This window comes from Strigops habroptila, chromosome 6 (genome assembly GCF_004027225.2).
Source record: "Strigops habroptila isolate Jane chromosome 6, bStrHab1.2.pri, whole genome shotgun sequence".
NCBI lineage: Eukaryota > Metazoa > Chordata > Aves > Psittaciformes > Psittacidae > Strigops > Strigops habroptila.
In genome coordinates this window covers 74,890,314-74,904,694 of record NC_044282.2, presented here as the reverse complement: position 1 = coordinate 74,904,694, position 14,381 = coordinate 74,890,314, and the positions used below count along the sequence as shown (strand labels likewise).

The 14,381-nt window shown below is 38.7% G+C and overlaps 1 protein-coding gene across 3 annotated transcripts in view; it reads right to left on the bottom strand.

Moving 5' to 3' along the window:
* PSME4 (proteasome activator subunit 4) overlaps positions 1-14,381 on the bottom strand; it is a 59,950-nt gene that overhangs the window by 27,863 nt on the left and 17,706 nt on the right. For 2 of the 3 annotated variants that reach the window (XM_030489230.2, XM_030489231.2), the window contains exons 7-19: positions 13,222-13,296; positions 12,533-12,655; positions 12,025-12,117; positions 10,833-11,098; positions 9,080-9,266; positions 8,324-8,413; positions 7,223-7,287; positions 6,980-7,130; positions 5,390-5,488; positions 4,945-5,014; positions 4,442-4,509; positions 3,664-3,879; positions 1,511-1,668 (exon numbers count right to left, since the gene is read on the bottom strand). In XM_030489230.2, coding sequence (XP_030345090.2) covers positions 1,511-1,668; positions 3,664-3,879; positions 4,442-4,509; positions 4,945-5,014; positions 5,390-5,488; positions 6,980-7,130; positions 7,223-7,287; positions 8,324-8,413; positions 9,080-9,266; positions 10,833-11,098; positions 12,025-12,117; positions 12,533-12,655; positions 13,222-13,296 — 1,661 coding nt within the window. The remainder of the gene's footprint in view (positions 1-1,510; positions 1,669-3,663; positions 3,880-4,441; positions 4,510-4,944; positions 5,015-5,389; positions 5,489-6,979; positions 7,131-7,222; positions 7,288-8,323; positions 8,414-9,079; positions 9,267-10,832; positions 11,099-12,024; positions 12,118-12,532; positions 12,656-13,221; positions 13,297-14,381) is intronic. The other variant, XM_030489232.2, reaches the window with a different exon arrangement.

The window sequence follows — 14,381 nt, the reverse complement described above, 5'->3', positions numbered from 1 at the left end:
TAATTCCTTTCAACCCTCTTAAGATGCTCCTTAACTGAACAGCTCTCAGTACTCATGCATTACTTATCAACGCTGTAAATACAGGTGTTCAAAGGCTGTAAGAACTCTTCATTTTATGCTTTGTAATAAGAAATCTTACTCTGAAGCTCCTAAATATATAAAAAATATTCATTTCCAATTATTACTTACTGGGATATTGGAAAAAGTCTGACAAGAATTAAAGCCCCAGGAACACTACAGTTCAAAGCAACAGCGGGCTCATCCAGTATCCCATTTATTCTCATCTTTTACTTCCTCAGTTATTTATGGTATTCTTTACTCTTTTTTTGCTACCTTGCTTCCAATTTCATTTGCAATTCATGTAGTTGGCTGAGTTCTCCCAAGACACCACCATCTAGTTCTGTTAAGCAGCACAGTGAAGCCTTGACTAAATCAAAGTCCAGTTCTGTTATAAATTAACAGCTTTACACACAAGGTGTCAAAAGAGAAAGGGGAAAAACGCAAACCAACAAAAGAAATAAGCACACGAATAAACCAAAAACTTAAATAGGAAGTATATCCTTCCTTCTTTTAGTCAAAGTATTCTTTCTGATCATTGTTTGGTGGTATTGGTATTGACTTCTACAGATAACAAGAAGAGGGAACATGGTGTGACAGAAAAACATGTAGGAGTCTGATACACCATGTCCTGTTTCATGTGGGTCTGTACTTCACAGCACGAGTTACAACATCACATGCTATGCACATCAACTGAGTATATATAGCTTCAAGATGTGAAGGTTTAACATGAGAAATGAAGAATGTTTGAGATTCAATGCTTGTAAACAGCTTTAGCTATTTGATACTTGTAAATGCTTTAGGACATACTAAACTCACGATTATCTTGTGCTTAGGAAACTACCCTGATGAAGCCACGGGTTCACACTAACAGAGTTTAACAAGATTAGGCAGTAATATTCTTGCCTCCGCTCCTGTCTGTTACACCACCGGCTCTGCATTACCTCCTGAGTTTCAGCACTGCCACTTTCTGCAGGGTTACATTATGTACTGAATCCATCTACTCGTAGGAAGCAGAGAGAGGCTCATTTCCAAGCCAAATCAGTTCTGTGTTCCACTCATAGCTTAGGAACACAAATGGTTGTGCCAAAATAACAAGATAAGATCCTAGAGGAAGAGCTTTTTTAATGCTGACTACAGCTAAATGGAAACAATTTGTGGTATGTATTTAAAAAGTTCTTGGAACAGAAGTGTCCTTATACCAACATTAACTGTTTTAAGCTCATGATTTACAGTGTGTCTGTTCAAAATAATATTATCCATTTTATGATAGTCGCTTCCAAGCTACATGTACTCTTAAGAGTTGGAAATCTTTGAATAATATCAAAGACACTGTAACATTACAGTATTTTACTCCTTAATGCTTGCAGTGCCAGTATGATTGGCAATAACTACTTAAACCAGACATGAGTGGATAAATGCACGTTGTCCATACAACATTATCCCCACTAACCTGGACATTTCTAGTTTTCCAGCTGCATAGTGCTCCAATCTGATGAGCTCAGGCTGAAGGAAAGTATCCAGCAAATAAAAAGCAAAGTTTATTTCCTCAGAGGAAGGAACATGCCATTGGATGTCCAAGTTCCACAAGTCACCTGGTTTACCCCAGTCCTGTAGGAAAGACAGATGTTTCTTATTAATCAAACTATGGAGCAAGTTGTCTTTTAATTAACATTTCATATTTAAAAAAAAAAAAAAAAAAATCACAAAAATGAACTAACTCCTGCTGTAAAGCTTTTATCCTGACAATTCCAAGGATTAAAACCCCCAAGAACACAATATAACCAAATAGAAATCCCAAACCTACTCTAATATCTACATGTACTGGAAGATAACACACACCTGAAAGGACTAAAAGGAAAAGGACTGCACTGGCCTAACTGAAATGTAACTTCATTATTCCTTTGGCTGGATACAAAAATCAGAATATTCTTAAGTACGACTCAGACTTCTGATACTCCTATAGAGAACATAAAGAAGCTGTCCATTTAATAATAATTCTTTTCAGTTTTGAACCACAGTCAGGAAACCTACTACTTTCATTTCAAATATAACAAGAAGAAAGCTAAAATATAAGTTGGACTCCCCATACAATGCTAGGTTATTCCATGATAAAGACAACTTATATTTTGGCTTACAAAGAGCTCAGACTTGCAATAAAATTAACATCACTTCAGTATTTGGAAGAAAGAAGTCAATATTTATTAGCAATTCATATTCAAACATGAAGTCCATGAGTAGGACTTTATTAATAGATGGGCCTTTTCAGTCTGTGTGTTCCATTTCCTGTCCTTGTCCAACTTTACATGGTAATTCAAAACTTCACCATCTGTCCTTAAAATGCTGGACTGATCTGACTGGACAGAAAGTATGAAGAACTAAAGTAAAGCACTCAAGTAGCCTATTACATCTCTTGGAAGAACAGGTTAGTCCTCTAGGAATACCACTTGAGAGAGTGACACAACTGCAGTTTTATACTGGGGCAGGGTAGGAAGCATTAAGTGACAAACTCAGGCAGCTAATGGAAATCAAGAGTTGATATAATACACACTTTCTAAAGTAGCCACTGATGTATGGAACAGCGAAGTAATAGGGAATTTTCTCAATTTCAGAGGAGGAATTTAAAACTAATCTATTTTTGCATTGGCATTTAATTAAGATTCCTTTCTTTGTTTTTAAATGAGTATCTGGCCCAACTGGATGTTGCCATCAGTTTATAAAGCTGTAGTGGCTTTGAGTAACAAGCATTGGATTATTTGCAGCTGTGAAGTTATGGAAAAGAACACTTCACAGCAAAATACAGGTTTATATTCCAACAGGCCAGCTGAAAACTGCTGCACTGTTCATCTGTAATACTGATATATTGACCTCAAAGCCTTAACAGCAGACTGGAATATTACTTTTGACAGTGTCAATGATTTTTAATATTGCCACTTCTACTTTCATTTTATCTTTGTCCATTTGTTACTCTGACCTGTAAAACACCACATCTCTTTTCTTTTGATGGTTTTGCACTGACATACTCACTTTTCTATGCACTCACCATTACTTGTTATATCTGATAACCATATTTATATGAAGAGGAACAAGGAAAGGCTGCAGCTCTCATCCACAAAAATAGATGAAAGACTAAGTTTGTCCCAGTGCAACTGGATAACTTCAATATTCAGTCACAGAATAACGTGAACAGCAAATTTCTCCCACTAAACTCCAAACTTAACTGTTGATACCACCCATATTTCGTGATAGCTGGGTCTCAACTAAAAGCATCATATATTACAGTAATAAGGAACATGAGGAGGCACTCTTGCTTTATATTATCTTATTGTAGTCATGCAGTCATTGTAAAACACATCATAAACCACTAATACATCATGCTATAAAACTACTCCAAACAAGTCAGTATTCATGTTTTGCTATCAATATAATTTTCAGTAACTTGTAATTTGCTCTATGTTTCAAAGCCCAAAGCATTTTTCATTTACACTTTCCATTGCTGCTCCCTATGTTCAGAAATCTCCAAATAAACACAAATAATATAGTGTATGATTGCTTTTTAAAAAAGAAAGTCAAATCCTCTAATCCTAAATAAATGAAAATCCTTGCCTTGATAGGAAAGTATTCAGAAACAGGCTTGTCAAAGCCACCTGGCACACTGCAGTACTCTGTGGGGTAGATAAGTGTAGCAGAACGAAGAAGATGGTGCAGTAGGTTACAAGACAGAATGTAACCCTGCTTACAGGTTAAGTGTAGGGTTCGCTGCAGTATCTTCCCAAGCTGCTCCCTGTACACAAGCAACTTCTTTCCATCCACTCGAGTGATCTAATAGGGAAGACAAAACATTTCAAAGGTAAACAGAACTGGTTTTGTTCTGGAGGACTAAACAGGATTACAGTGCTCAACTGATCCTGTACCACATTTCATTCTGTATGTCACACAATTAAAATCAAAGATTGAACTGGACATGAGTTACCACTTCTGCTGCTGCTGGAAAAGGTTAAGTAACACACGAGAGCTGTGACAAACATTGCTTCTCAACCCTATTCCAAATTTTCTAGCAATACTCTCACATATTTTGAAATTAATTTTAAAATACTTATCTTTACTAAAAGCATCTTATGTTTTTCCCTGCATTGATCCCTCTTCTTTCTCTATCCCTCAATAATTGTATCAGATGCTTCTGTTTTATTCCATACAAACACTGTATGTTTATTAGCAGCCACTTCTGTCCCACTTCAAGTTAGAAAAGAAAAATAAGCTCTGCAGTGATGTTCACGCAACATTTACTTTGTTTTAATAGCAGAAGTTTGTTTTCTTCTTCTCTCAGAGGCATTAAGCAGGATTCAATGACATACATGCATGGGAAGAACGTTCTTTGCAATACCTCTGACAAAAGCTGAAGATTCCAAAGTAGCTCCTTATCTAGTTCTTCATCACGTAATACATCATCATCTAGAGGAACAAGTGATAAGTGCTGCTGTAATGATACTGCAGTCAAGTTTCCCAAACAAGCTACATTACAAAACAGATGTTTGCAGCCCAAAAGCTTACTCCCAACCCTCTTATTGTAACCTTCCAATTCACACTGCACTCATGTCCAACTGGAACATCAATTTAACATCTTGAAAGCTTTTGGAGAAACTCAGGAATGTTTGGAGACGTTTTAAGCTGCCACATTTTGAAAGCAGCATGCTCCTGTAGCTTGATAGATTTCTGTCACAGATAGAAGTTGGTTTGGATTTTTTAGGTGAAATAATGGACAGGATTAATTTTCCATCATTAAAATGAAGCTGTGGAAAACACATGGAAGTTTTAAGTATTATTTTCACACTTAACAGAAGTCAGCCCAAACCAAAGCAAGCAACACCAGAAATCTTACAAACTTACTGACTGTGAGGTGAGTTATAACATTGCAGCAGTGTGGTACAAACAGCTTCAGGGATTCCTCAGGGCGGCACTGGAAACAGCAACATAAATAACCCATTTAAAAAGAGATGCCTCATGGAGCTCAGGCACACACTGATGAAAATCTTTTAAGAAGAGTATTGTAAACCAGAGAAGAATGGATTGTGTCTCAACTCCAATTCAATCTAGAGTAAGCCTGACCTCATGATTTTAAACACTCAATAAAACCTACGTGCAAGAAAAACACTTTGTGAATGAACCTCTTGAATTACTGCTATATGCAACCACCCAATTTTAGAAGACATAATATTAAGAACTACCTGTATTTACATGAAAAATTAAAGATCTAATTTTAAAACAAGAAGGAAGAAGTGGTAGTATTGGCTTTTTAAACTAAAGACAAGTCAAGTCAGAGCATTTCTCTCACTTTTACTGCAGCTCGGCACATATCGGCAACCATTCGACCAGCAACTCTTGTCTCAAATATGTTTGAAACGGCAAAGTTAAAAACCTTCTCCAAGGCAACCTAAAAATGAGCACACAAAAAGATGAGATTTACTTTAAAAAAAGAAAACTGGTGTCATGAAACGTCTGACGTCACACACAAGGCAGTGTCTGTACATAGTATTCTCTTAGCAGAAGACTGCAGCCATGATTTACACTGGATCAGACTGGACAAAGCAGTTCTGTAGAATGCCAAAAGCTGAGTAAAACGTAACTCAGCTGACAATACCACAGAATAGATCTAAAACGGATGTGAATAGTAACCGCTCGGGAAAAAAAAATCCTAAGTGTCACCATAGAATCACAGAATCCCAGACTGGTTTGTGTTGGAAGGGACCTTAAAGCTCATCCAGTTTCGAGCCCCTTTTATGGGCAGGGACACCTTCCACCAGACCAGGTTGCTCCCATGTACACCAGTACTCGACACCTATGTCTAATTGCACAACTACTGCCTTGAGCACACGAATAAAGGCTGCTACAAAAGTAGCAGTGCCAAGAGGTTTGTCAAAATAGTTTCAGTTTGCAGATTGTCCTTTTCTTTCTTTCTTCTTATTTATTGCAGCACTCAGTTGCAGTAACACACTGTAACAGGAAAATACATGACAGTACTCAGTAGCCTTAAAATAACTGAAGAACAGGAAGATCTGTATTCTCCTCCTCCTGCAAGAGTTTATAAACAAGACACACAGTGCTTTAACTGGAAATTGGAGACACGTGGCACATGCTCACTTTAGGAAGACAGGAGGGCAGAAAAATCCTGTTGACTAATGTAAGCTTGGGATGCTTCTGAGAAACTACACAGAAAAGAGTATTTTCCCTGAATAAGCTGCATTCCCCTGAACAGAAAATGATGCTATTTCAAAGGCAAGACATCCCTTAGTTAACAAATAAACAAGAGATTAACTATCAACTATCTAAGTAGCCAGTGTGTTTTAAAGCACTTATTACCATCCAATACCTTGCAGGCGTGTGAACTATACACAGTGCAGATGGCATCTGATTGCTAAATAATGAACAATCAGTGAAAATACAAATTAAATACTTAATGACAATGAGGAATTAACTTAAAACTTATAGTAACCAAAAGATTCCAGACAAAGATCATACTAAAGTGTTCAGTGCAATGGTTCAAAACGTATAAAACCACAAAAGCATCTCCAGATATATACATAATGGAACACAAACAGGTTCAAATGGGTTAACCCAAGCTGCAAGGCAAGAACTTGGTTTCTCCACCCCCTTCCCTCAGAGTTATTTTAATCTAGATCATTTTTCTGATCCCATTAGCCACACAGCTCCTTGAACAGCTGCTTTGCCCAGCTGAAGAAGTGGTAGGTAGAAGAGGAGAAAAGGAAAGGAGAGCTTTGTATAGATGTATACATAATCATAAAACACACTGACATGAAGTCCTAAACTCCCCCCTCCAGCCTGTTCCTTGGTTAAACATGAAAGTTCACAACAGGACAATGAAGGAAGGATTAAGCCTCAGATGGAAAGCCTATGTTCTACATACCTTAAAGATATCCTTTGAGCACTGAGTAAGGATTGTACTGAAAGTAGAAGAGAGCCCTAATTCCACCAGACTCTCCAGGTGAGTCATTTTCTCAGTTTCAGTCTCCTCTCTCGTTTGTTCTAGCGTGCTGCTCTCTATAAGTCCAAAACATCTACACAGATACAGTAAGTACAATGTTAGTAAGCAAAACTTGAAAGTTTAAAGTTCTTCATGCCAAGCTTTCACCTACCCTTAGCTTCTTACCTATCCATAAACTGCAGTACAAAGTCCTCAAATTCAGCAGTTGCAGAGCACAATTCTCTTTCCACCTACATTTTCCAACACAAAAGCAGCATAAAAGGTTGGCTTTTCTTATGAAAACATAAGGTTTATTTCCTATATTAACTACTTCAAAAACACTTCCCATTTTTAAGTGACAGACTACAGTGCACTTCCTGTTGAAGTTTGTATAGTCTCAAGTACACTACACAAAACAACTTCACTTTCTTTCTGCTGTCCTGTCCAATTTCCAGGCCTTGATGTCTAGCCAAGTGACCTCTTGGGGTGAAATGGGTCTGCCTCCATGGATACAACCTTTGGCTTTACTACTGATCCGTCTTTCCAGCAGGAGGTCAGCGAGTGCCAGCTCTGGTGACAGACTTGGCTCTGCTGGTGTATTTACATTAAACATTCAGCATATAAACTCCACTTTGAGTGCTGCAGCTCTGGGGCAACGAAATGAATCTTCTTGCAGCAGCTGAGAGTTCAAAATCTGGGCTATCTGTAGCTATTATCTGTTCTCTGAGCTACCAGAGGAGTCTTCTAGCAGTGGACAAGACATTTGAGGGCAACTACCAAAGTGGACACTGCTGCTGCCTCATTTGTAGTAACCAGATGTAGCTTCATTATCTTCACTGTCTTAATGTTTTATGGCAACAAGAAGTTTCAAAAACCTAATGGTAACAAAGCTGCTATTTTATTAACCCAGAAAATGTAGATGGCAATGGACCTCTGGAGACCATGTGGTCCAACCTCCTACTCAAAGCAGGGCAAGCTCGGAGTCAAATTATGCTACATATTGATATTAAACTGTTTGAATTTAACATTATCTCTACAACAACCTATGACCAAGAAGCAATGCTAACGATACATGGCCAATATGCATACTGATGTCCACTCTACCGCACTGACCAGAAGCAAACATGATCCGCATCTTCCTTTCTTGTTGCATTTTTGTTTAACTTGGCTTTACATGTACAAGAGAGAGTAGCAAACCTGTTACAGTACTGAAGAGATCATTTCAGTGCTCGAAATCGAATTAAAAACTAGGTTATAGGTTTAGTTTTATAACTGCACAGCACTTACCTCTGAAAGATCATCTCTTTCTTGCAATACAGATGAGCAATCTACTAAAGGCACCAAAGTAGAAAATGTTGCAATGAACTGGAATGTAATCTGTCGAGAGTTACAAACAGCCCTTTGGTAAGTGCTACTGTATTCTACACATTGAAAAGCTTTTGCAGTTAAGGTATGGGAGCTAAAGCAAATCATTACAGTAAAAAAAAAATTCCAGAGCCTAATTCTTCCACCCCAAAACTTCAGTAGTTATTCCTGATTTCTTAGACAAAACTTACCAGTTAGCACTGTACAAAACCCCATCAAAGTAACACTTTGTGCTGAACTTTAAAGTTACAAAACCCCTATCATTTTACAGTGTTCGAACAGTCTATTAGAAGCCCATTGAAGATGTGGGCTTTTAGGAACTAATTCATTGAAAACCCAGTGATAAAGGTCTTCCTATTGATCTTAAAAGACCAGGAATATTTGCTAGGAGCTTTGGAACATCTGTTTTATCTTGGTTTTTAGTGCTGCCCAAAAAGCCAGTACAATGCTCATCACAATCTGGTGTTAAAGATTCACTTTGCATTGTCCAGCAAGCCAAAAGCATTATTAGAAGTTAGCGGTTTGTGATATTAACTTGTTACAAATAAATTCGTGCAGGAACAAAATCAGGCTAAGAACTTCTGGAAGCACGAGTTACTTACTCATAAGAACATAAAATAGCTCTCAGAGTGAACTACTTGGCTGACTATGCTACAAAAAGGTGGGATTTACACTCACCATACATTTGCTGAAGTCATTTGGATCAACCCCAGGCAACGCTCTCATCAGTAGAGGTAGCATGTGTGTTGGACCTTCAGGAAACCACTTCCCCCCTGACACCAGGCTGCGAGCCACCCCGATCACACAGCTTAATGTGGCTGTGAGCTGATGAGGTTCTGTCAACGTCTCAAGTGCAGGATACGTCCTGTGAAGTTTAAAAGCAGCCATTTTAGCAACAGAGGCTTGGGCAGCCTCCAGGCTTCCAGTTTTACTAAACATTCCTAAAGTATTCAAAGAAAAGTCCATGTTATTTTCTATAGAAAAGGTACAAAATTTCTGCAAGAAAAATCAAAGCTCATCAATGGTTCCCAACTTTTTTCTGATCTTCTTCCAATGGACTAAACATTGTTCTAATAGACAATGATCCTTTCATTTGATCAGTCCTAGTAACAACAAATTCAGAATTAAAGAATTTGTCAGCAGTTATAGCACAGGAACTGATAACAGCATGGGCTCCTAGCTCCAAAGCTATGATGATTTTAGTGTTTGAACTAATACAAGCTGTGGACTTAAAAGTGTAAGGTTCTCGTGGCAAGCATGAAAACCTGCCTTGATGACCTCCAAAGGAATATATTGCTTGATGCTACGTTAAAGTCCATGCCTTTTTTAATAAAAACCTGTTAAAGTACTGTGGTTTTTTAACCTTTTAGGTTTTTTTACACTACTTGTTAGCAAATGGCATAACTCTTCCTACTGCTATCCACAACCTGCAGTTCAAACAGGAGTCACAGTGCTACCCCTGCCCTACACCATCCAAAGGATCTACAGCTACTCAACAACAACTGGGAGCTGCAGCCAAGGCAAACATACCAGTGATAGTCTGAACTCTGAGCAGACGTTCAGTCTGCTCTCAAAACAGAAACTGTAATAGTCATGCTCAACACAGGCGTCCACTGCTGTCCTCCTTAGAGCTGTTATGCTTCAAATATTTCCATGTAAGAACAGGTTCATCAAGGTTTTACCACCAGCTGAGTCTGAAAGGGCTCTTCAAGGCAAACTCATTTCTCCGCTGTTTTTACAATATGAGGTGTTAAAAGTACAAATGACTGCACAGAAGGGGAACAAGGACAGGGACTAGGAAGAAAGCTTTCCATTGGGGCAGGAAGGAGTTACATTCTTCTCTTGGAATTTCAGGCACCAAGGCCTTAGTAATAGTACAAACTAAGTATTTCACATGGGCATGTACTTTAGCAATGTGCTTATAGTTCAGAAGCAGTGACAGTCATTTTAAACTATCTGTAACTGTAACACACCCTGACACAAACCAGAAACATACAACTTATGCTTCTTACTACAGAAACACACAATATCATCATTCATATTTGTCCCAACTGAAAGCTAGTGAGGAAGCAGAAGGTGGCTCATGAATAAAGGGGACACAGTTGGTTCTTCAGCTGATCCACTCACAGTGCTAACAGAACTGCAAACCACCTGAGGACTACCCCATACTGCACAAGCTATGAACATTTGCCCCAGAGCTATTCCATTTGCCAGGTGCTTCAAAATACCCAAACCAAATAAAATGAAAAACCAAAGTCCTCCCTCACTCCCTGTCCTGGCTCAGGTGATTGTTCAGGGGCATGTATTAGCAGCTCCTTTCACTTCAGCATTCACTGCAGCAAGGAAATTGCTTATCATTTCATACAACTGCTTTGTGTATTTATCCATTGGGAAGGGAACAGGGAAGTTGTAATGTTTCTGCAGAACTTACTTCTCCAGTACAGGTGGAATTACTAATTCAGGACGCATCAGTGCAAGGTTCTGCAGGGCTTGGGCAGCCTCCAGGCTTCCAGTTTTACTAAACATAGCCAGGAGAACAGGTTGAATAATGCATTCTACAAAGTCTGTAACATCCTGGTCAGTAAGTTTATGACTCTCGGGCACAGGAGTTAACCACGTCATCTTCTTGTAGCGCTCACGATGCAGCCTTCTCACAACACCACTGGGTAACCTCTGAAGCAGTTTCATCAGTTTGTTCTGTGGAATACACAAGAAATGCTGTTAAGTTACTTGGCGGCAGCAGAATCAGAGCTGCTAAATGTACAACAGAGAAACAGCAAAGCCAGTATCTTGAAATTACACAACTGCAATAAAAGGAAACTCGGAAGAGCTCTAAAACACAATGTTTGCAACTTGTCATTAAACTTCAGTTCCCAAAATATTAGGAATTATGCTGCCAACACCATGCCTTATGATTTAAAAGATCATGAAAAACACATACAAAAGGTTATAGTCAATAATCAAGATTAGTTACTAATAATTTTGGAACATCTTTGAGAGCATTCTCTGCACATTCACATGTAAACAAATAAGCTATTCTAGAACAAGCCAGCTCCTTTGGCACTGTTTTGGCCAGCCTTGCTATTTTAATCTGTACTTTCCACCAGCTATCAGAGGGAGATTCTTACTAGCAGAAGACTCTGCTAGCTGCACCATCAGAAAGTTATGCTTCATCAAACTGAATATTCATTGAAAATTTTTTTTGCTTTGATTAATCCAACTAGATTTTGATACCAGGGAGACAGTGGTCAGTAATTGTCATGGTTTGCACAAAAGATATATCACAGAAGTAACACTGATGCTGTGTATCACCCTCCTTCAATGTGCTGGCTTCTTTTTCCCAGCTATATATGAAATAGATGCCTAGTTTAGGCTTCTGAACTGCATTTGGGTTAGACATTTGAAGAATACTCCCATTAGCTGTGGTCCTGACATCAGAATAATAATAATTTGAATGACAGTACAATCACATATCCTGAAAATGAAACGTCTCAGTATATTATCCAACCAACAGACAATCTGGCTGCTGGAGCACACAATGCATCTATCGACATGTTTGACGTGACAGGTTGGACTGCCAAAATTACTGTCAAAGTTATTGTCTTGACATGCAAAGAACTCACCAGCCAGCGCCCGTTATTTGAAGGATGGTAGAAAGAGGCAATGCTATTGAACAAGCCAGACAGGTGTTTTTGCACTAGTTTACTTGGTCCACCCTGTAAGAAATAAGCCACAGGATTTTATTACATGGAACAAGATAAATGGAACACAGTAGTACCAGGTACAAGTGAGCACTCTCAACACAGCAATACCTCAAAGCATCAAATCACATCCGCAAGCCCCCTCCCTTCCCCACCCTCAGCTCAGCACTAAGGAGCAATTTCTCCCCATCAGATCAGATGAGATTCACCCTAAAAGAGCGTTCAGTTGTTCAGTACATCCCGTGTGTGCATCCACAGTATCACTGGGATACACACTTGGAATGTTGATACATTCATTACCAGAATGGCACAGCCAGCACTTCGAAATAAACCTTTCCATCAGCTAAACAGAACAAACACTCATCTTAAACACATACTTGCTTAAAGCTCTGCATTAGTTTTTGTTTCCCTTTATGAAAAAGCTACTAACCATCATGGCTGTGATCCACATGACTGCGTGCCCTACATCATAAGCATTTGTCAGGAATCTTGGAACAACAACTTGGTTGCTTCCCACTGGAAGATTTAAACTCCTCAGAATTCTGGTAAAAATCTGAAAAGACAAAAAATCACATTGGTATAAGTTACTTCATGGATTTATTACTTTATGAATAAATTACTTTATGGATTTATGTCATAGAACTGGCACAAATGAATTTTCTATCAAAAGGTGTTTGGTGGTGTTGGTGTTTTTTTTAAACAACACAACTGCTATAAATCTTAGAAAAAGCTGAAAGATTCAAAAGGTCACACATTATTTATCAAAAGCATACCATTAAATGCCATTTCCACAGTAACATGGGATTAGTTACACAGTCAGACAGCACTTGCACAGTAAGATGTGCTGTTGCTTCAGTTTGGTTTGGTTTTGAGTCATGTGATAACAGCAGGAACTTCCAGTCCTGCCTGGTACAAAAGGATGGCTCCAATCTTCAGTTAAACTTAGGTCTTCAAATGAATGCACCTAATTTGAAAGAGTGGCCCACTCCAGTGTAAGAGCCATACAGGGAATAGGAATGATTCTTAGCATAGGAACACTGGAGACTTAAAGTAAACAAGGTAATTCCATAAAATTATGGAATTTTACGGAATTATGGAATCCAAAAAAAGGGATATTACCTTTGGTACATACGGATCCCAGTCTATGTATCCGATGTTGTCAGTGGCCAAGCGAGCAAACAGATTTACTAGATGCTGAAAACAACCATAAAAGAAATATTTATTAGAATATATTTATAATAAAAGATGCACAAACCCCTCAATCTACTTTACAGATGCAAGAGAAAAGCTACCCATGCACTAAAGCACTTGTAAAGGGAGATTTCACTCTATCAGGAGCCACCAATGCCATCTTTCACAATGCATCTGAATTCCTACCTTCAGGAGTCCAACTCACCACACATCTGAGCCCTTACAAAGCAGGTAACTGATCTCAGTTCTGGCAGAGGCAGCCTGCCGGAATATACACCCCTACCTCTTCAATATATATGTATTTTTTAATGTAAAGATTACTAATAGTACTTCTAGAAGGCACACTCACACTCTCCCTTCCTCCATGCTCTGTGAATTAACATGGAAGGCAGAATGCATTCACTATCATTTAAATTCTCAACAATTTATTACTAGAGTGACTCTGAAGAATAGTAGATGAACAACAAACTTATACCTGAGCTATATATTGTCAAAGAGTTTAGCTTTTGAACCTTCCACAGTAACTCTGACCTGGAGCAGCTTAGCAAGCACCTATGACTGCCAATTCATGTCATGGTGCTTCCTCGTCACTAGAGCACTGTCATGTGAGCTCAGTGTGGACACTGGCCTAAAACAGCATCTATGTATAGACAGTGAAGAAAATTCAACCAACACTGTTTGCCTTCTGCAGGATCCATCCTACTTAAAGCATGCTTGCTTGTGCTGATGGCTGGCACATCTGTAAGCTTTGGTTTATGCACATCTGTGGCTTGTAAAGGTCACAGTCATTAGCTGTCAGAAGGAACTGCACTATGTGACTGTCTACAAAGAATTAGATAGTCCATTGCCAGAGGACAGTCTCATGAGTCCAGAAGGGAATTGAAAGATATCCTCAGGAAAGAGTTATCAGGACTGAACGAAAAGGAGATAAAGTCTGACTCTCATATTCTGGTTGTGAGAAAGGACGTAATCCACCAGCACTCCTTTTACGAGCTTGTCCAAATAGGGAAATACCTATTAGGTCTCCAAGAGCCTTGATGCTTCTATCAATACCTTGAAGCTATAGCAAAGCCAAAAGGAAGCAGCTT